At 43.0% G+C, this 22,655-nt stretch overlaps 1 protein-coding gene across 1 annotated transcript in view; it reads right to left on the reverse strand.

Moving 5' to 3' along the window:
* The window catches only part of POGLUT2 (protein O-glucosyltransferase 2), a 204,414-nt gene that overhangs the window by 90,219 nt on the left and 91,540 nt on the right, over positions 1 to 22,655 (reverse strand). Inside the window, exons 5-6 of the mRNA XM_069205195.1 lie at positions 12,967 to 13,139; positions 10,029 to 10,266 (exon numbers count right to left, since the gene is read on the reverse strand). Coding sequence (XP_069061296.1) covers positions 10,029 to 10,266; positions 12,967 to 13,139 — 411 coding nt within the window. The remainder of the gene's footprint in view (positions 1 to 10,028; positions 10,267 to 12,966; positions 13,140 to 22,655) is intronic.

Consider the following 22,655-nt stretch of genomic DNA (forward strand, 5'->3'; position numbering starts at 1 on the left):
TAGTCTTGCTTATTCCACATGCATTTAAAAGAAAGATCAAAATAAGAAGAACGTTTTAGAAGGGCATCCTGAAAAGGTGAGGTGCCAACTTCAAACTTGAAAACAAAAGCCGAGTCCTTTTCCTCTCAATCAGTGAATGCAGCGGCCCCAACCTCAGCCCCTGCTGTTCATATGAGATTTCTTCACCATGATTTAAGGGAGAGAGTCCTTTGTAGAAATCGGTCTTCTTTTCACTTAAAAACTTTAAAATCTTTCTACCTATAGCAGAACCTGCAGCTTCTTCAACGCTTCCAAGGCTTGCTGCTGCTGTATGCTGGGCTCCTAGACACATCAGAGAAGAATAAGTTACCTGCCTTCAGGAACTCTCTTTCTGATGGATACTCAATATAACTATGGGTTTCTCACTGTAGAATACCCCCTTGGCGCCAGACTGAACCCAGAGATTTTTTTAAGGAGTGCTCCCATGCACCACTACCTGCATATAAACGCTGCCCTGTTCATGGACTACATGCCACAAACAGATACTTACAGGGTACCATTTTCCATTAGAGGCATTTGTGGTTGTAGACACACATGCTGTGCATAGACTGTAAAACAGTACTCACAAATTAAAAGCGGCTAGCCTGTGGGAGTTGCAGTAGTTCGGAAGAGAGTGCATAAAACCGCCTGAACAACACTGTCCTGCTGAAAAGCCAGTACACCCACACAATAAGTATGTGGTGTGGACCATGTAGCTGTTTTACAAATATCAGAAACAGAATATTTCCAAGGAAGGCCACAGAGGCTTCTTTTGTCCGAGGGGAACGGCCTCTAGGAGGGATAATTAAGGTCCTTTTAGCTTTATCATAGCCTGTCTGGATGCATTTTATGATCCATCTAGCAATGCCTGAATTAGAAATGGCGTTCTCTATATGGGATTTGGAGAGGGCAACAAAATGCTTGTGTGTTTACCAGAAAGATTTAGTTCTGTTAATATAATAAGCAGGGCTTCAATGTATGGAGAGCCTGTTATGCAACTGATTCAGGTTGAGGGCAAGAATCCGGAAGTTCAATAGATTGACTGAGGTGTAATTGTGAAACCACTTTTTGGGAGAAATTAGGCCAGGTGCAGAGTACAACCCTATCTATGTATTTGGATGAAAGGTTCTTCCAAGGTTAGTGCCTGAAGCTCACGGACATGTCTAAACGACATGGAGTGACCAGTAATATGTCTTTCCAGGATAGAAACTGGAGGGTGCAGGAGTGGATGGATTCTAACCCCTTGGGTGCCTTAGACGTAACGGTTACGTCCTCGGCAGCACTGCTCACGTGCTGAGGACGTAACCATTACGTCCTGTACCCGGCCCCACGGGGGAAGCACTCCCGCCAAGGGCCTCCTACCCTCCTCCCATGGGCAGGGATGGAAGGGGAATTGTTTACCCTTCTACTCTACCCCTCCCCCATCTAATGACGTCAGCGCACAATTGCACGCTGACATCAGTAGAGGCCGCCAGACGCGCTGGAAGCCATTTGCTTCCAGGAGGAAAGAGGTAAGTTTTTCCTCACGGGTGGTAAGTTCCTAAGAGGCATCAGGGGAAAGGAAGGGGTTTTCCTTTCTCTCAATGTCTCTTTCAGCATTCCTGCTGCGATCGGGCAGCAGGAATGCCCACTACACACAAGGGATTTCTTTGTTGGTCACTTTCATGTAGAGGGGAGCGGCCCCTTGAGCAAAGGTCGCTCCCCTTAGGGAGGCATATTGTTTATCACCGTTTCTGCCCCCCTTGGGGGCAGATCGGCCTATTATTTTGAACACTTGAATGCCAGGGATTGTTTTTGTGTGCGTGTTTTGTGTAGGGGGGCAGCCCCTTGGAAAGGGTCACCCCCCTAAAGGGGCCAATATATTTTATGCCATTTCTGCCCTACCCCCGTGGGGGCAGATCAGGAGATTTTTTTCGGACCGATCTGCCCCCACAGGAACGTCGGGGATTGTTCATGTTTGTTTTTATTTTGTGTCTGGGGGGTGGCCCCTGGGAGAAGAGTCATTCCCACCCCCCACCCCCAAAGGGGGCACAGCACTGTTGGGCAGTTCTGCCCCCCCCCGAGGGCAGAAGCCACTAAGGCGCCAGGGATTTTTTTTTTTTTGTGGGGGTACAGTACTGATGGCCATTTCTGCTCCCCTTGACCTCAAAGGAGTATTATTGCCATGCATGAATTACATTTTTGTAAGTGGTGTACTAAATGCAGGATTGTTTGTGAAATTGTCCTTTGATTTGTGCACAATTATATTTGTTTTGTCTGATGTCTAATTGTCTTTTCTTTTTTTCTTTTTAGTGGGATATCATTGGTGATTGCTGTGTCTGTGCAGAGTAGTTGCTGGTGAGTCTAGCTTTTTCAGGCAAGGTTTTGAGTACGTAACTCTTTGTGATAAAGCCACACTTTGTTCATTACTTATTTTAGACAGTGCTGGTTTTTGTTGCCAATCCATTTGTTGCTAGAAAGCACCATGGCTAGCCGCAGGGTGACCGTTCAGCAGGTTGTTGGTATGCTTTTTGAGTCGTCTTCTGATCATGATTATGAAACTGACTGCATCTGAGGCAGAGGAGGAAGAGAGAGATTCTGGCAGTGAATTTTCTGTCAGAGAGGAATCTTCTGATGAGGAAGCCACTCTCAGTGCAGATGAAGGGCCTGTTTTAGAGGAAGACACTGATGTTCCAATAGTGCGGCAGCCTGGGGCTGAAAGTTTTTCAATTGGAAGACCTGAACTCTGGGTTGCCCCAAACATGGAGCATCCACAGTTTCCTGTCTTTACTAGTCTCCCAAGGTGTAGCGTGAATACAGAAAACTTTTTGGCTGTCAATGTCTTTCAGTTGTTTATGGACGATGTATTTTTGGAAGAGATTGTTGAGCAAACTAATTTGTATGCAGAGCAGTATTTGAGGGTGAACGCTTCCACACTTAGGCCAGATTCTAGAGCTACCCAGTGGATTCCCACAAATCTGGAATAGATCAAAAAGGTCTTGGGTTTGACTTTTTTGATGGGGTTGATAAGGAAGCCGTCACTGGCTTCTTATTGGTATACTAGTCCATTGATAGCAACGGCTATATTTCCTGCAACCATGACTCGTAATCGGTATTTGCTTCTTCGGATGCTGCATTTTATGACAATGCTTTAGCCTTGCCACGAGAACACCATGATTATGACCATCTTTTTATGATTAGGCCTATCCTAGATCACTTTGTAGATCGGTTTTCAGAGGTCTATGTTCCAGGGAAAGAAATAAGTGTGGACGAGTCTTTGGTCCTGTTCAAGGGTCTTTAGGTTTTTAGGCAGTACATTCCTAGCAAAAGGGCACAGTATGGAATTAAATTGTATATGCTGTCTGAAAGTAGTACAGGATATGTGTATAATTTCCAGGTCTACACTGGTAGGGATTCCAGTATTGACCACCCTGGTTGTCCGCCTACTTTTGGAGTTAGTGAGCAAATGGTGTGGGAACTTGGTAGACGACTGTTTAACAAAGGTCACAATTTTTATGTAGCTAACTTCTACACTGGAATGCAGTTGTTCAAGGAATTGTTCAGAGTGGACACTGTTGCTTGTGGCACAATCCGCTCTACCCTGAAAGGCTATCCAAGGGAGCTTGTCTGCAAAAAAATTGAGAAGGTACAGGGCAGTGCCTAGAGGAATGATGAGCTGCTAGCTCTGAAATTTGCCGACAGGAGGGATGTCTACATGCCAACTACCATCCATGATGAGAGTACTTCACCTGTGGCTGTTTGGGGTCAGGCTGCTGAAGTGCTCAAACCTGTGTGCATTTTAGACTACAATAAGCACATGGGTGGTGTTGATAGAGTAGATCAGGGGTTGGAACCTTACACTGCTGCTCGTGAATCTTCCGTGCAGTATAAAAAGTTGGCCGTCCATTTGTTGAATTTAGCAACTTTTAATGCTTTTATTGTGTTCAAAGATTGTTCCCGAGTCAAGGATGAAATTTGTTACATTTCAGGAGTCAGTGATAGAGAGCTGTGTTGTGGTGGAACATGCAAGAGTTCCTAGAGTAGCAGTGGTGGAGGATGTGGCTAGAGTGAAAGATCGCCACTTTCCTGATCAGATTCCTCCCACTCCCAAAAAACACTTTCCCGCGAAGAAATGTAGAGTCTGTACCCAAAAAGGTATCCGGAGGGAGACACTGATGTACTGCCCCGATTGAACTTCAAAGCCTGGACTGTGTGTGGCAGGCTGTTTCAGGAGTTACCCCACCAAAAATCATTTTGGGGAAATACCGTGTGCATAAACTGCCTGTTTTACATTTTCATATGATCAGTTTCACGGTTGGCAGTATTGTCATGTATTTAGTTAGAGCTCTTGTGTTTGTAGTTTTGTACTTATTTATAGTGGTTTCTTTGTTGTTTAAAAAAGAAATGATTGTGGAGTGCGTGGAGTGGCGCTTGGCTGGTGATATAAATAGTACCTTGCTGTTGGCCACAGCAACACACTAATAGCCAAACGCCAATCCACTGACTCATCAGCTGGTGTTATTGCTGTGTCAGGTATGTGGGCACATGAAAGTGATGGGCCCTTGAACAGCGCTGGCTGTTGATGAGTGTTGTAATCTGCTGGGCATGCGGCTGGCAGCGTGAATGGTCATATGCATGTCGTGTATTAAAGGGCGTGTGAATGGACTGTAAAGCGGTGGATGCCTTGATGCGGCTTTACAGCTCACGAGCTGTGAGACATTGGTTCCGTTTTTTTACCTTTCAGTTATTAAAATGTGATGGTCCACGTGAGGTACCATTTTTATCGGGAGACTTGGGGGAACGCTGGGTAGAAAGAACTTTGTGGCTCCCCTCAGATTCCAGAACTTTCCATCACCGAAATGAGAGGAAAAAAAGTGGGTTTTTTTTCCAAATGTTGAGGTTTGCAAAGGATTCTGTGTAACATAACCTGGTGAGAGCCCCACAAGTCACCCCATCCTGGATTCCCCTAGGTGTCTAGTTTTCAAACATACACAGGTTTGGTAGATTTCCCTATGTCCCAACTGAGCTAGAGGCCAAAATCCACAGCTAGACACTTTCCAAAACACACGTCAGATTTCAATGTAAAAATGTGATGAGTCCATGTTGTGTTTCTTGTCTCGAGAATTAGGCCTACCCACACAAGTGAGGTACCATTTTGATCGGGAGACTTGGGGGAGCACAGAATAGAAGAACAAGAGTTATAGCTCCAAATGTAAGACAACGTGTAAAAAATACATCTATTTGAGAAATGCTCTGAAATTCTCATGCTAGTATGGGGACCCCGGAATTCAGAGTTGTGCAAATAACCACTGCTTCTCAACACCTTATCTTGTGCCCATTTTGGAAATACAAAGGTTTCCTTGATACCTATTTATCACTCTTTATATTTCACCAAATGAATTGCTGTATACCCGGTATACAATGAAAACCCATTGCAAGGTGCAGCTCCTTTATTGGCTCTGGGTACCTAGGGTCCTTGATGAAACTATAAGCCCTACATATCCCCGCAACCAGAAGAGTCCAGCAGATGCAAAGGTATATTGCTTTAAAAAATCTGTCATAGCTAGAAAAAGCTATAGAAGAAAACATGGACAGAAGTGGCTCTTTTTTCACCTCAATTTCAATACTTTTTTAAATTTTAGCTGTTATTTTCTGTAGGAAAACGTTGAAGGATCTACACAAATGATCCCCTTCTAAACTCAGAATTTTGTCTACTTTTCAGAAATGTTTATCTGTCCAGGATCCAACATTGGTTTCACACCTATTTCTGTCACTAATTGGAAGGAGGCTGAAAGGGCAACAAAATAGTAAAAATGGAGTATGTCCCAGTAAAATGCCAGAACGGTGTTGAAAAATGTGGTTTTCAGATTCAAGTCTGTCTGTTCCTGAAAGCTGGGAATATGGTGATTTTAGCACCGCAAACCCTTTGTTGATGCCATTTTACAGGGGAAAACACCACAAGCTTTCTTCTGCAGCCTTTTTTTCCCCATTTTTTTTTTTTTAAACTAAATTTTAGCTCTATTTTGGCTAATTTCTTGGTCTCCTTCAGGTGAACTCACAAACTCTGGGTACCTCTAGAATCTCTAGGATGTTGGGAAAAGAGGACGAAAATTTGGCGTGGGTAGCTTATGTGGACAAAAAGTTATGAGGGCCTAGTGCAAACTGCCCCAAATAGCCTAAAAAAGGCTTGGCACAGGAGGGGAAAAAGGCCTGGCAGCGAAGGGGTTAAGGCTGGCGTTTTGCAACAGAATAACATATTTCAGGGATACGTGCATTTTAAGCCGTACGCTTTGTGGGGAATCTTCCTCTTGGCCCTCTCTTTTTTAGAACCGGCAGTCCCTTTTAATTGGAACCCCTTATTCCATTCTCCACCCAAGAGTGTGATGACTTGTGATTGTACATTTTGAGTAGATAAAGGAATGTTGTACACCTTCGTGGGTACTTGTGTTTGCAATCCCAAGAGATGGGTTGCTACTGGGAACAGTTATAGGTCTTACTAGTAGCAGTTATCTGCCTTCGATGCATGCTGGCTGCTATGCTACCCATTTCTCCTACTTCCCAGGGAAGGACAGCATAGCTTAGCATCTAGCGTATGAGTTTAACCCACAAAACTCCAATGGAGAAGAAAAAACAGATCTTTGTATTTCACAAAACGGGCTTCATCAAGTTCTACTAGGTTATGCTGTAGCCTGAAAAAGTATTATATGTTTACCTGGAACTCAAACAATATGGCCACTTGCTTATATCTGAAAAAGATATGCCTCAACTCCCCATATTCAGCTCAGAGCAAAAACGCTGTACATCCAGAAAAAGCCTGATTGACTGGAATCTGTCTGGAAGACATCTACAACCAAAATCAGTAGTGATTATTGTGGCATGCTTCCCAACATTTATGCATTAACTCACCTTCAACTATGAAGTCATAAACTACAGTACCTCTTTTTCAACTGAAAAAATATCAAGAAGGCAAAGCCAACTCCAGTTTTTGAAACTCTTAAAAGATTTGGCTAATTACACCGTACCAATAAATAATGCAACTTCTCCCAGCCCTGCACTCTAACATCTGTCTTATGTTAACCTTGAGTAGGAAAAACTGCACAAAGATGAATCACGACCCAGCTGAATGCCTTTTCAACAAGTGACATCTTATGGTGAACTATGAATCGGCCTTCCTCTTAGGGTACATCATGTAAACATCATTATTATTGAAGATACTGGATAATGTACAGGTTTACTGCTTCTACTCGACTTATTGGTTGTTTTCAACACAGTTGACCCTGACAAGTTGATATAGACACTGGGCCACTGCAGAGGCTTTTGTGGGCAGGTTCCGGCTGGTAATCCTCACCAAGTTGTAAAAAAAATATGGAGTTATACTTCAAGAGAGTTTAAAATGCCTTGTGAGGTCTCCCATGGTTTGATTCTGTCTACTTCAATCTGTATATGAAGCCCCCAACTGTGATCCTCTAGGAATCTCTTTACACAATGTGCAGGGAACATATAACTACACTTGAAAACACTGACAACTGAGGACATTGCACACAAAGAACTGGTCATGGACGATTGATGTCTGAGAATTCATTAAAGTCAAATTTCAAAATAAACTGAGGTCCAACTGCTTTAAGGATGATATGAGCGCACTTCTTGAGTCCTTTAAGGAGATTTCGTGCTGGTTGCTCTTTATAGGAACCAGCATTGCTTCAAAGTACTAGAGAGAAAGGTGCTGCAACCATTTTGGTGTGAAAGGACCACAGCTTGAAATATGTTAAAGTCCAATTCACAGAAGCGGGGTATTCATTTTCAGAGGAATTACAGCTGATTCCATGCTGTCTGGGATTTTTCTATAGCATGATTTTTGAAGGAGAGGTTCCAGTTGGCAATAAACCTCTGGAGACTCATGTACGTGTGCCAGTTCTGAAATTCATTTTGTCAACCATGGACTAGGAGCATGAACTTTGTTTCTGCTGGAGTCTGCTTGTACTAGGCACTTCCCATCCACGGTAGCACAAGGCTGAAGACTCTTTCAGATATTACTGGGTATAATCAGCTTCTTGCTGCCAACCAAACCCAGAGGCCAAGGCTCCTCTTAATGGAGCATCCACTGGCGCCATGTCTGATGCATTTAGTAATATTATGAGTAAAACAAAAACAACCAGGGAAGGGACGAGGAAGAAAAAGTGGAGCGGGGGTAGGAGCAAGAAGCAATAAGAAGATCGAGGGGGTGGGCAGAGGAAGGTGAAGGGGGAAGCAGCACACTTGGGAAAGAACAATAATAAAGTAAAAGAAACAAGCAGTGCCCTGAAGGTAAGCAGCATCAGCCATAGAAGAATACAAGCCAAATAAAGAGAACAGTGAGACCAAATTTCTCCGGGGTGGAACAAGAATAGGGAGGAATACAACTTATTCAAGAGGAAACAAAAGAGAGACAACAATGCATCCAACAATGAACATGGGACGTACCCCAAAGCCTAGTCTATGTACATTGTAAAAAGAGGTAAGGCCATCAGGCAGTTGAAGATGTCTGTAGCCAACATATAATGGTGGTATGACAAGTTACATAAAAACAAGTCATTATGAACATTCTTATTGTAATTCTTTAAAGTACTTTTTTTTTTTTAATTAAGACTTTTCTCCTACTTGCAAATGCTGTGATCAAACATAAGTAACCTTTTAAATTTCTGGAGTCCCCACATACAGAAGGTACATCGTTCTAACATGAACACCTCCAGAACTACAGACAGATCTTGTACTTCAAAGGTAAACCTTGGACCTTGAGCTCGGTACATGACGCTGCTGCTCTGTAGTAATAGAAGTGACTCGCCGCCAAGAAATGACAGCTCTGTTTAGTCTTCTTGACCGTGGATTGCTCATCACATTGGAAAAGAGATTTTATGGCGAGTGAGCTATACTTTTCAAGGATAACCTATAAAATCCCACGGGGCACCTCTTAGAAAATTTTTTATTGCGCGCATGGTAAACTTAAGGGTCAATTGCACGGGTGTTCTTGTCACAGAAAGTTATTTTACTAAATAGGTGTGCTCCACGAAATATAAAGCTCAAATGTCATAAAACAAGCATGAAGTTGGCAGGAGTGGTTACGTGTACTAGCTAGAGGAACACGAGCTGCATGGGAAATTTGGAGGTTACAGAGCAGTGTCTGTTTTCTACCATTGCTGTATAAACACAGTAACATCGCAAATCTAATGCACCTGCCACTTGAACCTACAGCAGGGAAGGCAGATCATCAGATGGCCATGGAGAACAATTCCCAATGAGCTCACAAGTGGCACGACTTGAAGACAAAGTCTTTTGACCGCTCCGAGAAATGTATGTAGGAGTTTGGTAAAACTACACCATGCATCCTCTGTTCTTTTCATCCCATTCCATTCTGTCATTTCATTCAGTGTGGTTAGTGCACCAATCACTGACAGGCAGATCAGTGCTGTCTACCACGTTCTTTGGGTATTTAGCTGAAGGGCGGGAGCAGTCAATGATAAAGTCGAGGAGTCAGGTTTGATGCTTACTGCTGTGATGTTGTTCATGTTCAGTTTGGAAACGGGCACTCAGCGAGTGATCCAGCGCGTCAGCTCAAAGGTGAGTGAATGACTGTAGGTCTGCCTAATGTAGAGTCCTCAGAAGAAAAGGGAACAGCTCCCCTTTTTATGGAGGGCATCTCTAACGCTGGTGAGGCAACTCGTTTTAGAAAGGTGATGTAATGATGTAGTGATCATGTATTGGAAGGTGGAGTCAGACACACTGAAGTGATAATCACTTCTTGTGGTGTGGTTGGACAAAACAAGAGTGATGTCTTAACATGCCAATTTCCTCAAACCCAATTTATACTGACGGACAAATAGTACGATGACCATGAATACAGTGTGCTGGTTTAACAGAGAGAGAAGTACGAAGCTTGCAGGTACCAGAGAGACCAGTATTACTTGTTAATATGAAGGAAATCAGGAGGTAAAAAGCATTCGAGAACTATTTTAAGACATTGACAGTAGACTCTTAAAAATATTGTTGGACCATACCTTGAAAAAGTCATAAAAGGAAATGTGCTTCACAATGGGACCATAGAGATTTTCATCATGTTTGAAAAAGAAAAAGTTTGTGAAAGCAGCGTCAATAACTTCTGGGTGTTTTCTGCTGAGCTTCACAAGTTCAAGTCTCTCTTTGCAGCTGTCGCGCCCTCTCCAAAATGCAGTGGTATTTTTGTCTTGCCAGGCTGGGCCTGTGTTGGCTTGGACAGACATCATATCCAGACTTACTCTGTAACAACAAGGAAAGCTCGGTTATATTTTCCGGTGCCAGTCCTGTACTTATCTATATTTCTGATATTAAGAGTGCCATTATAATGTCACCATTGGAATTTAACTTGGGGTTCGGTCCGCCACTGATTAGAAGGGGTGGTCACTCATGGTAGCAGATGTAACAAACCAAGGGCTATCCAAGCCCCTGATCTTTCAATTATAAAGTGATCAAGTGAAATGTAAAATTCTGTCTCCTTAACCACAAAACCACAAAGGCAGCAGTGACAAAAACAGAAAAATTATAACCTTGGTACTAAACATAGCAAAACTGAGATTATTCGTTTAAAGGGAATATTTTCTACCATGGCAGTTGCATTAAGGGACTCACATGCTAAATTTAAATAGAAAAGACGCCAGCTGCTTTCACTTTCAATGACATGTTGACGGTCACCGAAAATGAAAAACATATCTCAGGTTCCAAGGGAAGCTGAGGATCAGACCTCCAAGTTCTCTGCACTCCTCAGATAGTTCAAATGATGTGGTCACATTATCCACACAAATGAGGTTAAGGGATGCTTCTTAATCAAATATAAATCCCAGTTTTTTTCTTTTCACTTTCTCTGTCAACTTGAATTTTAGGCCAGAGATGTCAGTAGTACGGAAGAGCCTCTGTGATCGTGCCGTATTATGGACCCGAGCGGAAAGGCAAGGAACGCCATCAAGGTCGCCCTGACAGTGCTCCACAAAAAGGCAGCACACTGTCAGTGCACCCCCAGGAGGCATCCCTCAGGATGGGGGAAAGCGTGTGTCACATCGACCTCCCTCACCCCCCCAGATACTCCCCTGCAAGCGTGTGCAGTACCCACTGCACCTGCCTGCAAGGGCATCTCTCTCCCCTCTTGAAATTGGACTTTAAAACATGAAGCTCCATATTTCACTTGAATGCGCACCCCTTAGGGCAGCTTGAGATTGCAGCTGCCCTGCGGGCACTATATTCATCATAACAGGGCACACTTTCACTTTTTACACCCAGGCGGCCTTTTGAAAGGTGCGCTGTGACGCAAACAGGGAAAATGCCCCCTGTGTGTAATATGTTCCCAGAAGGCTTAGTAATGCATCTTCGGTCCTGTGTCATTACCAAGGTCCTGACTGAATGGTTAAAAAGATGCCACTTTTCTCAAGAAAGATTGCAGTAGCGCAACAACGCCCTTTGCAAGGGATTTAGGCAGCACCAGTGACCGTATTATGTACACAGCTCAACTTCCCTGTTTGCGACAGTGTGCTGCATTAGAAGGAATGCACTGCTCCCAGAGCAGCAGGGAACTCATACCCTCAGGGCAGCTCATTCAAGTGAAATACGTAGCAGCTGCTTTGAAGCCGCTCCTTGTTTCACAGTGCATGCACTTTAAAGAGAAGAGAGAGATCCTCTTGCAAGTGGGAGCAATGAGTGACTGCACCTGCCTGCAGGGGGATCCCTGGGGTTTATAGGGCCCCCTTCCTCCCCTCCAGAGTCCTAACTGTAAGAGGTGCACTGAAAACGCACCGCCTTTCTGTGGTGCACTGAAAGTGCACCTCCTAAGGGCATGTTTGTCTCTGCAACCGCAGCCATAATGCTGAGCATGCGCAGAGACAACGTGATTCCTTCACTTGCATGGGGCCACACCACCAAGCAAAGGAGGGAATGCCCTCCAAAGATAGAGTTGATAGTTCACTCCTTCATAATCTTCCACTGGAAATCTTCAAAAAGTCCTTCATGTACGAAGTGGCTCTATAAAATGTAAATAACCAGCTAATGAGAATAGTGGTGTCACCTCTATATGAAGAAGTTAGGAACATATAAAGTACATTGGGGTAAGTGTGCGGAGAGAAGAGGCCCTTCGGCCAAACCTGGATGCACTTCCAAATGATTTCTCCCATTCTTGATTTCATCTGATTTGTGGGATATTCAATATTTTCTTAATAACTAACATTATCTCGGATATGTACATCCTAAAATAAAAAAAATTAAAAGCCTTTGTACTTTCCATTAAAGATCTGAAGTGGTGGAAACATAAACGAACAAGGAACCAGTCAACTTCAGAGATCTGAATAAAGTTTCGTAAATATGTGGACTATCCAGTCCAATTAATTTCATATATTGTGCGCAGGTAGGCATATGCACACATATTAGCACGTGCTGTAAAACAGGGAGAGTCTGTTAGCCATAGGCCGTTTCCCTTAAGACAATGCTAGTAATGTGTGACTGCGCACCTGTTTCATATATAAATGTACTGCTAAATAAATTCATCTTACGAGGAGAGTTCTTTCTTAACTAATGAATGGTGTTTAGTAGGGTTAGACACTAACTGCCCACCTAGACTTGCAAGGCAGGCTACGCCAAGAGGAACGGAACACTTCTCAACTCCCAGTTGGGCTGCATTCTATTTTTGCGAATGGATTGTTTTGGCAATTTCTCTCGCAGAAGACAAGCAAAGGCAGTGTGTATCCGATTCTTTAGGAGTACAAGCTAAACTTTGCTGAAGACACATTAAATCATTCAAGGTAGAAATTAAAAGCAAAGAAGGAAGGGTAACAGGCTGAATTGTCAAGAAAATTGTTAGAACATAGGCAGCGCTCTCACAAAGTAAAACAATGTAATTATTGCTGCAGGCAAAAGCGACAGCCATAACGTGAGACAAACAATGCATACAATTTCTGAAATGTTTCAAACGTAGATTACCGGCCCATGGTTTCTAAAACAGAGTCTGTTAAGTCATAAGTTGGCATCACAATATCCTTTGAGTCAGCAGATCCACACCACGAGAAAATGGGATGAAGGTTTTGAGAGGATTTCTTTTTCTCCAAAGGCCAGTCACCCAAATTGACAAAAAACTCCACATCTGGCATTTTCACCTAAACAAAGAGAAAGAACAATAGGTATGGTGCAGTTTGGTGGCTATTTTTCACAACAGGGACTTCTGAAATTTGAAAACGCCTTAGCATATACAGAGTGTAAGAGTTAATCTCAGAACTACTCATTTGGAAGTGTTTTGGGATCCTGGAAGTCCCTTGAGCTGGCATTTGAATATGAATTGGAGACAATACTCATTTATGTTTAGCACTGTAATTCGGACTACTTACTTTGCTGTAAATGTAGGCTAGTCCAAGTGTATGGCTTTTCAGGGAATCTGCATGTCAGGTTATCGGAGAGAAAGACAGGCTGCGGGCTGGAAGTGCAACACACCAACTGATCAGGTTTAGCAACTCAAAAGGGATATCTCAGCCAGAAGGTCAGAGGTAATAGTCAAAGAGTTATACAGGGAGTGCAGAATTATTAGGCAAATGAGTATTTTGACCACATCATCCTCTTTATGCATGTTGTCTTACTCCAAGCTGTATAGGCTCGAAAGCCTACTACCAATTAAGCATATTAGGTGATGTGCATCTCTGTAATGAGAAGGGGTGTGGTCTAATGACATCAACACCCTATATCAGGTGTGCATAATTATTAGGCAACTTCCTTTCCTTTGGCAAAATGGGTCAAAAGAAGGACTTGACAGGCTCAGAAAAGTAAAAAATAGTGAGATATCTTGCAGAGGGATGCAGCACTCTTAAAATTGCAAAGCTTCTGAAGCGTGATCATCGAACAATCAAGCGTTTCATTCAAAATAGTCAACAGGGTCGCAAGAAGCGTGTGGAAAAACCAAGGCGCAAAATAACTGCCCATGAACTGAGAAAAGTCAAGCGTGCAGCTGCCACGATGCACTTGCCACCAGTTTGGCCATATTTCAGAGCTGCAACATCACTGGAGTACCCAAAAGCACAAGGTGTGCAATACTCAGAGACATGGCCAAGGTAAGAAAGGCTGAAAGACGACCACCACTGAACAAGACACACAAGCTGAAACGTCAAGACTGGGCCAAGAAATATCTCAAGACTGATTTTCCTAAGGTTTTAAGGACTGATGAAATGAGAGTGAGTCTTGATGGGCCAGATGGATGGGCCCGTGGCTGGATTGGTAAAGGGCAGAGAGCTCCAGTCCGACTCAGACGCCAGCAAGGTGGAGGTGGAGTACTGGTTTGGGCTGGTATCATCAAAGATGAGCTTGTGGGGCCTTTTCGGGTTGAGGATGGAGTCAAGCTCAACTCCCAGTCCTACTGTTCCAGTTCCTGGAAGACACCTTCTTCAAGCAGTGGTACAGGAAGAAGTCTGCATCCTTCAAGAAAAACATGATTTTCATGCAGGACAATGCTCCATCACACGCGTCCAAGTACTCCACAGCGTGGCTGGCAAGAAAGGGTATAAAAGAAGGAAATCTAATGACATGGCCTCCTTGTTCACCTGATCTGAACCCCATTGAGAACCTGTGGTCCATCATCAAATGTGAGATTTACAAGGAGGGAAAACAGTCCACCTCTCCGAACAGTGTCTGGGAGGCTGTGGTTGCTGCTGCACGCAATGTTGATGGTGAACAGATCAAAACACTGACAGAATCCATGGATGGCAGGCTTTTGAGTGTCCTTGCAAAGAAAGGTGGCTATATTGGTCACTGATTTGTTTTTGTTTTGTTTTTGAATGTCAGAAATGTATATTTGTGAATGTTGAGATGTTATATTGGTTTCACTGGTAATAATAAATAATTGAAATGGGTATATATTTGTTTTTTGTTAAGTTGCCTAATAATTATGCACACCTGATATAGGGTGTTGATGTCATTAGACCACACCCCTTCTCATTACAGAGATGCACATCACCTAATATGCTTAATTGGTAGTAGGCTTTCGAGCCTATACACCTTGGAGTAAGACAACATGCATAAAGAGGTTGATGTGGTCAAAATACTCATTTGCCTAATAATTCTGCACTCCCTGTATACAGGATTTGTGTTGTAAAAATGTAATAAAGATATTCAGTTAAAGAAATTAAGTACTGAAAGATCTAAAGCAAGTTGCTATAAAATAAATGAAATGTTTATTGCAAACATGCCACAGAATGTAAGAAAACTGGAAAAAGAGGATAAAAAAAAATCTTTCAAGAATAAGTGAGTACTTCCGCGATGGTCAGTGGGAAAAATATAGTAAGGAACCAAATGGGAAGCCTAAAATTATTTTTAAAAAAAGAGGACCATGAGGCAAAAGCGAGGCTGCCTCTTGACCCGACTGAAGTACGGGCTCAGCCTAATCAAGGATTTTACTAATCCCACTAAGAACACTTTCTGAAGGAGGAAAAAAATCAGTTCATACACAGTGGTTTTAGATAAGGTATATATGAGATCAGGGGCCTTGGTCATGTAAGAACATTCAATGTCAAATGCTCCAGCCAAAATAAGGTGCCTTGTGATGACCAATATTTGTTGCAAGGCTGACTAATGCTGATGAGCTTCCCCTGAATCTGTGTGACACTGTGCGTTTTCTGGAGCTAATGTCTGCTTCAGCCATGATGGCACAGACATGTATCCAAAGAATTTTCCTCAAACCTGGCGTTCTGTCTACAGAGCTTTCACATAATGTCTTTTGCTGCCATTCAGTTTCTCTCTGAGGGACAAATGCACTTAACCTACCCGAGTCCGCTTATCAAAAATGTACTATTAAGTCCTCTCTAGATCCTCTAATGAAACATCCATGTACAATAACGCTTTCCAATAGATGGTAAACATAGTGCTCTGCATTGTTTCAGGGGTAAAAGCAAAGTTAATTTACTGATTTCTGGTTATTCCTCAGGATTGTTTTCAACTCTTCCAGCAAGACAGGCTTTTCCCAGTGTGCTTTAGCGTTCCAGACGCACTCAGTTTTTTTGCATGCCCAGACTCAGACAAAAGGCTATTGTGTTCAACTGTGATACTCAGTTGTGGGTGCATGCAGCTTAGCAGCCCTTCTCTTTCTGGCTATTGCGTTCAGGGTAAATGGCAATATTGGGGAATAGATGCCATGGTAGAGATCACCTTCCAATGCTCACAAATCATACTGCAGAAGGAAAATGTTGAAAATAGCCCTTTTTGCAGGGTCATCCCTAAATGTTTTGCCTCCTTCCTCCTATTTTTTCTGACCTCTTTTTGTTGGCTTTAGGACTCTAGGCACTTTACCACTGCTAACCAGTGCTAAAGTGCATACGTTCTCTGTGTAAATTGTATTGTTGATTGGTTTATCCATGATTGATTTACAAGTAAGTCCCTAGTAAAGTGCACTAGAGGCGCCCAGGGCCAGTAAACCAAATGCTACTAGTGGGCCTGAAGCACTGGTTGTGCCACCCTCATGAGTAGCCCTGTAAATGTGGCTCAGACCTGTCACTGCATTGTCTGCGTGTGAGGTTTTAAACTGCCAATTGGACTTGGCAAGTGTACCCACTTGCCAGGCCTGAACCTTCCCTTTTAATACATGTAAGGCACCCCTAAGGTAGGCCCTAGACAGCCCCATGGGCAGGGTGTAGTGTATGTTAAAGGTGGGACATGTACTGATGTGTGTTACATGTCTTAACAGTGAAATACTGCTAAATTCAGTCTTCACTGTTGCAAAGCCTATCTCTCTCATAGGTTAACATAGGGGCTGCCTTTAAATAACTTTAAAGTGCAAATTCCCGTTGAGAGCAGATAGAAATATGGAGTTTAGGGTCTCTGAATTCACAATTTAAAAATACATCTTTTAGTGAAGTTGTTTTTTTAGATTGTTAGTTTTAAAATGCCACTTTTAGAAAGTAAGCATTTTCTTGCTTAAACCATTCTGTGCCTCTGGCAGTTTTTGGAGTGCCTGGCTGGGTCAGTTTGGCAGCTAGGCTGTATGTGAATCTCCTCTAGACAGTGACACAAAGGGAGCTAGTGTGTAGCCTGCATATCCTGATGAGCGATCTGTGCTAGGAGGGGAGGGAGGAGTGGTCACTCACACCTGAAAGGGCTGTGCCTGCCCTCACACAATGCAGTCTCCAACCCCCTGGTGTGTGTCTGGGGCCTGGCCTGGGCATGGCAGGATTTTGTAAACAACAGAGACTTTCCTTTGAAGTAGGCCTACTTCAAAGGCAGAAAGGGGTATAAGTATTGGACCCAATACCCCTGAAAATTAGATTACTTGTGGAACCAAGAGGAACCTCTACCACTGGGAGAAGAGCTGGAGGAGAACTGCTCCTTTGCCTGTCACTGTGCTTTGCTCAGTTGGCCTGCAGTAGCTGCTCCTGTCTGAAAGAGGGCAACAACTGACTTTTGTGTGACTTCCCACTGGTGAAGAATCTTCAAGGGCTAGACTAAACTTGCCTCTTGTTGTTGAAGTCTCAGGGACATCAAAGGCTTCTCTCTGCCAGCACCTGGACTCTCTGCTGAGACTCCTGCCTTGCCAAGTGATGCCCTAAGCTGTCACTTGGCCCTTGAAAGGTGAAACTGGTGGAAACGGACAGAAATCCATGCACAGACAGCCGTGCAGAGAAACTTTTGACGTGCCATCCGCAACACGGCTGATAATTGACGCGGCGCCTACCTCGGGGCTAAAATCAACGCTCCACCTGCATCGCGGCTGGGAGATCAACGCATCATGGGTGGAGAAACGACATGCAACACCCGCTAGTGGCAGGTGATGACGCAAGCCCCACGCAGCACGATTTCCTGACAATGTGCGACCGGAACGCAACATCGTTGGGCGTGAAACATCAACACAAAGCCTGCCTAGACATGAGGTGCCTGTCTGGGAATCGGCGCATCGTTCTCTTGCGGGATAGAGGAAACGACGCACACTGACAGGAAAAGGAATGATATACGGTCTCGCTTGCGAGTGAGAAATTGACGCATCGCTTGGCTTTTTTGACTCACGCTCACCTGTGCGGCTTTATTTTTTACGCTATCCAGGTACTTTGAGTAACAACAGCATTATCACTTTTTTCTAAGGATTAAGACTCTCATCCTTTTTAAAATTCATATCTTGACTTCAGTATGTTGGATTTTTGTCATTCTGGTCTTGTTTAATTTAGATAAATATTACCTATTTTTCTGAACTGGTGTGGTGTCCATTTTGTAGTGTTTCACTGCATTACTGAGTTTGTTGGTACAAATACTTTACACATTGCTTGTTAAGTTAAGCCTTCCTGCTTGTGCCAAGCTACCAAGGGGGTTAGTGTGGGTTAGCAGAGTGTGATTCTCCTTTACCTTGACTAGAGTGAGTGGCCTTGCTTGGACGGGGGAAAACCTGTCTGCCAACCAAATACGCCATTTCTAATAGAAAATATATATCAGCTTCCATTTCCGAGCAGTCATGTGGTACAAGCCATCACAGGGGTCAACAGAGCAAATGCAGAAAGGGGTTCACTGACACCATGGTGTGGTCATCAGAGACTGTACAACCACTACAAAAGGGGATGGGGTTGTCCCTTCCTCCATGCTCTACAACTCTTCTTCTCAATTGTTGTTTGTTTCTGCGTGGACTAGATAGACTCTTGGATCTTGGCCTGGCCTATCCCTGATATGCTTTTGCTTAACATTTCTGTCTTTTATTGATTACAAGGTACTCATCTTTTAATAGAATCCTCACCTACCTGAGGGGAAGAAAGGGAAGACTGATTCCTGTGGCAGGTAGCGCTGTGGTGTTCAGCGAGACGGAGACTCCTCTCCACAGCCTCACAATTCTATAAAAATACTTTTAAACCCAGGAAGAACACATGATCCTTAGAGGAAGGCATAAGAACTTCCGTAAGTTGTTATGATAAGCAACTACCTGAATACAAGTATAACATTTTAACCTTTAATATGAACAACTCAATTGCAGAAACCTTTAAAGATATCTAAATATTTAAGAGATACATCTTTTGGAGTGCCTCAGCTATATGTGAACGCCTTCGCCATATTGGGGTCGCCAAGTATGTCAGGACACATTGCTGGCCCGAGTAGACAGCAGGGAAATCCCCATGACCTTCCGGTATAAATTAAATTATATGTCACCACCCCTGTAAAATATGGGTTGTATAACCACTGTTGGAGGAGCACTGCTGTTATGATCCACATTTTATGGCTCGTATTTGGTATTGAAACATCCCAACTTTCACAGCCCTTGAACTACATTAACGTCGTGCAACTTAAAACTCCCTTTCCTGCCCTAATCGGTGGGCATGACTGTGCCTACAAGGCACTGGATACAGGGCATGGCGTGTTTAAATGGCCAAAGCTCACTATTCCTGCTTTCATGCAGCATAAAACCACGATACTCAGCATGGCCAATGGTCTGATGTATTAGATTCAACATGCATAGGGATATGCGGCTTTTGCTTCTTAGTGATGTAAAAATTGGGACAGTTTTACGACCCTGATTACGAGGCCAGCAGCGAATTTCAATCGCGTGCAAATGGCAGTTTGCATAGGGAATAGAATTCCGATCTCTCTTATAATGATGATGACGCTATTTTACTATGATAGATTTTGCTAATAAAATCTAGTGCGATATGTTGGTGGGGGAAGGGGACCGGTATAAAAGGTAAAACATGATGATTTTTGTTATAAATAGAGAATCTGCATGTTCTTTTTCAGAGACAGAAAACTAAAATTAGGAGGCATTTATAGCATGCGATAAATAATCCAATTTATTCTGTCCTGCGTATCTAAAATAAGAGACCTGAAATCCTTTGTCGGTTTTTGTTTGCTCCCTCATGCACCTTCATGACGCTTGAGAACACAAGTCCTGGAGCCGAGCCTGCTTATTTCCCTGGTACCAGGGCCTATTATCTCCTTTATGTTAGGGACATACACATTCATGCATGTCATTTCATCCTGCTTCCACACCCTGAAAATACTGAGGAAAATCTTCAAATTACTCCCAAGCAAAACTCGAAAAACAGTCACTCACGCTCCAGTCACCAGCAATTTGGACTAAGATAACACACTCTATGCTGGGATCACCAGGCAACTCACTAGAAGACTTCAAACCATCCAGTACTGGGCAGCCACACCCTCTCAACCACTCGTTCACATCCCATACATACACAGAAACAGATTAGAAGCGCTGTAAAGCGAGAACGCCCATTCTCTTTAAGGGTGGGACGACATTCCACTCCACATCAAGCTGCCTCCTCTCTCCTTGAAATCCAAGAAGCTGAAGACCTGGCTTTTCAATTAACCACGCACCCAGTATACCCTCGTGGGTGATTTTTTGCTTTACAAATATACATAACAGAAATAATGTGCACAAAATTATAATTCCGGACTTGGCTGATGGAGTGTACTCAGCATGAAATACATTCATCTACAAAGACGAAGAAATCATAAATTTAAGTCAAAACGAAGTTGCTATATATTCCTTATCTAGAGACTCACTAGACCTCAATTAATGGCAGAACGCGAGCACGGTGTTGCTTTAGTATACTTTATTTGATCTTCAGTTTTTATATGTGTACAGTGCCATCTACTGGAGGATATAAGCATTTAGAAGTATTTCACTGCCAAGCAATACAGTGACAACACATTATTAAATGAAGTTTTGATTTTTAAAGTCAGGTAATTCATACATTGCTAAATGACACCAAAAGGCTCATTAAAAAAAGTGTTTAAAAATCAACCCTTACGTAAACAACATTACGACTATTGCTCTGCAGCTAAACTAAAATGCATGGCTAGTTCTTTTTAAACGGTAAAGGGCCATCCTGAGTTATAGATATTTTTGAGTGGGTGAACCTAATCCCTAGAAACTGTCATAATTTTCATGTTACTATATCAAGAGTCGTTTTCCTCACCCAATTACTCATTTGATTAGGAAAGACCCTGTCCCCTTTACCCACCGCCCATGATCCTCATCTACTTCTTCATTGCACCGCCCTCAAGAGAAGGCCTGTGCTTGACTCGTTGTGAAGTGACTGGCGCTAGCACAAACATCGTGCCTTGCTTTAGAGTTCATAGCAGATCACCAGAGGATGAGATCACGTAGTGCACATTCAAATCTACAACGAGGTGGGGGTGCAGGAACATTTTAATTGGAAAGTAATATGGGTGTAAATGCACAGACTAGTGGGCAGTTTATAAATCGCTGCAAACAACATAACTGCAACTTTGTGAACCTCTACAGAGGCAAAAAACAATCAACTTCAAAAGTTTGAAAAGTTAATTAGGTTTATTATTTATATGTAAGAAAGTGGATTAATTATTTGGGGGTGCAAGGATCGCCCACCTCAAGGACAACCTAACTTGTCAAGTTAAACCCTCAAGTAACTAAAACTGGCTTAATATCAACTCCCTGGTAGTTACTGGATTGAGCAGAAAGGTTTAATTTAGGACAATGTGTAAAATGTTACACAGTACCATAACTGCAACAACGGCAAAACAACAATGCAAATCCCAAAGCGATTCAGAAAAATGGAGACCACTGAGTGAACAAAATGACCCCATACAACAAAAATCCAATGAGGGAAAGTGTAGATATGAATTTTTAAAATTTTAAATACAAAATAGCGTCAAAAAGCACTAAACTTCAATCATATTCTATGGCAGTTGTAGACCGAAACCTAAGTGCAATTTCCGGCCAAGCACAACAAAGCGTAGGTCAGAAACTCTAAGTGGGTTTGTCCTGGTCAACGATTTTACTTTGTCATTTTTATGTAGCTCAACATCCTCCAGAGGGGCAAGCCTGAAGCTATAGTTAAGGAACTTGCTTTGGAATTGGATACCTCTGCCAGAAGGTCTTAACAAAGGTTCCGGACATCTGGTAAGTCCAAAACATTTCTGAGTTTTCAGGCTTTTTGCAGCAACTCCTCTAGGGCACGTTTAAGGCTCCCAGGATCTCAAGGATAGCATTTAGGGGTAGGGACTCACTCCAGGAAAAGCCACCAGCAAGATGCAGTCCAGTTCCAGTTGGTACTGATCAACTGGTCACTTCAGAGTTTATCACCTTGTTGTGTCCCTGTAGCCCACAGGAGGTCAGTCCATTGATTCTTGGAATCCACTTCTTTGTTCTGGGTCCAAGGGTCAGTGAAGCCAGTCTTTGAGTGCTCATCCCAGGTCACAGAAAGCAGGGTCCTCTTCTGCAGGTCCAGAAAATATTCTGAGGAGGGTGCCTTGGGGTGCCACAATTATGGCTGGCACCATCTAATGGGTGGGAGTGATTACAACTAGCAGGTAAATGTTCCCAAGAGCAACCGTACCCACTCAGCAGCAGTACCCGTTACCCTCCTGCAAACAGTCCCACTTCCCCAAACCCAGGCCATTGTTCCTGTTCTAGAAGTAATTTTAGAACCTCATTAAGGCCAAGCAGTGGGTGTGCAGCTGCTACAGAACTAATTAAATTTAGCCTCCAGGAGCTTCAGCTTTCTAAAAGTTACTTTTTTCCATAATGTGTTAAAAATCGAACTTCACCAATGACTTGGACTTTTAATAAATATGGAAAATGATCTTCGAATGAATTTTGTAGCACTTCCCTGTCAAATGTTACATGCTAAAGTGTATTATCTGTACAATTACATTTTCTAGGATTCAGCAAC

This window comes from Pleurodeles waltl, chromosome 8, assembly GCF_031143425.1.
Source record: "Pleurodeles waltl isolate 20211129_DDA chromosome 8, aPleWal1.hap1.20221129, whole genome shotgun sequence".
Lineage (NCBI taxonomy): Eukaryota > Metazoa > Chordata > Amphibia > Caudata > Salamandridae > Pleurodeles > Pleurodeles waltl.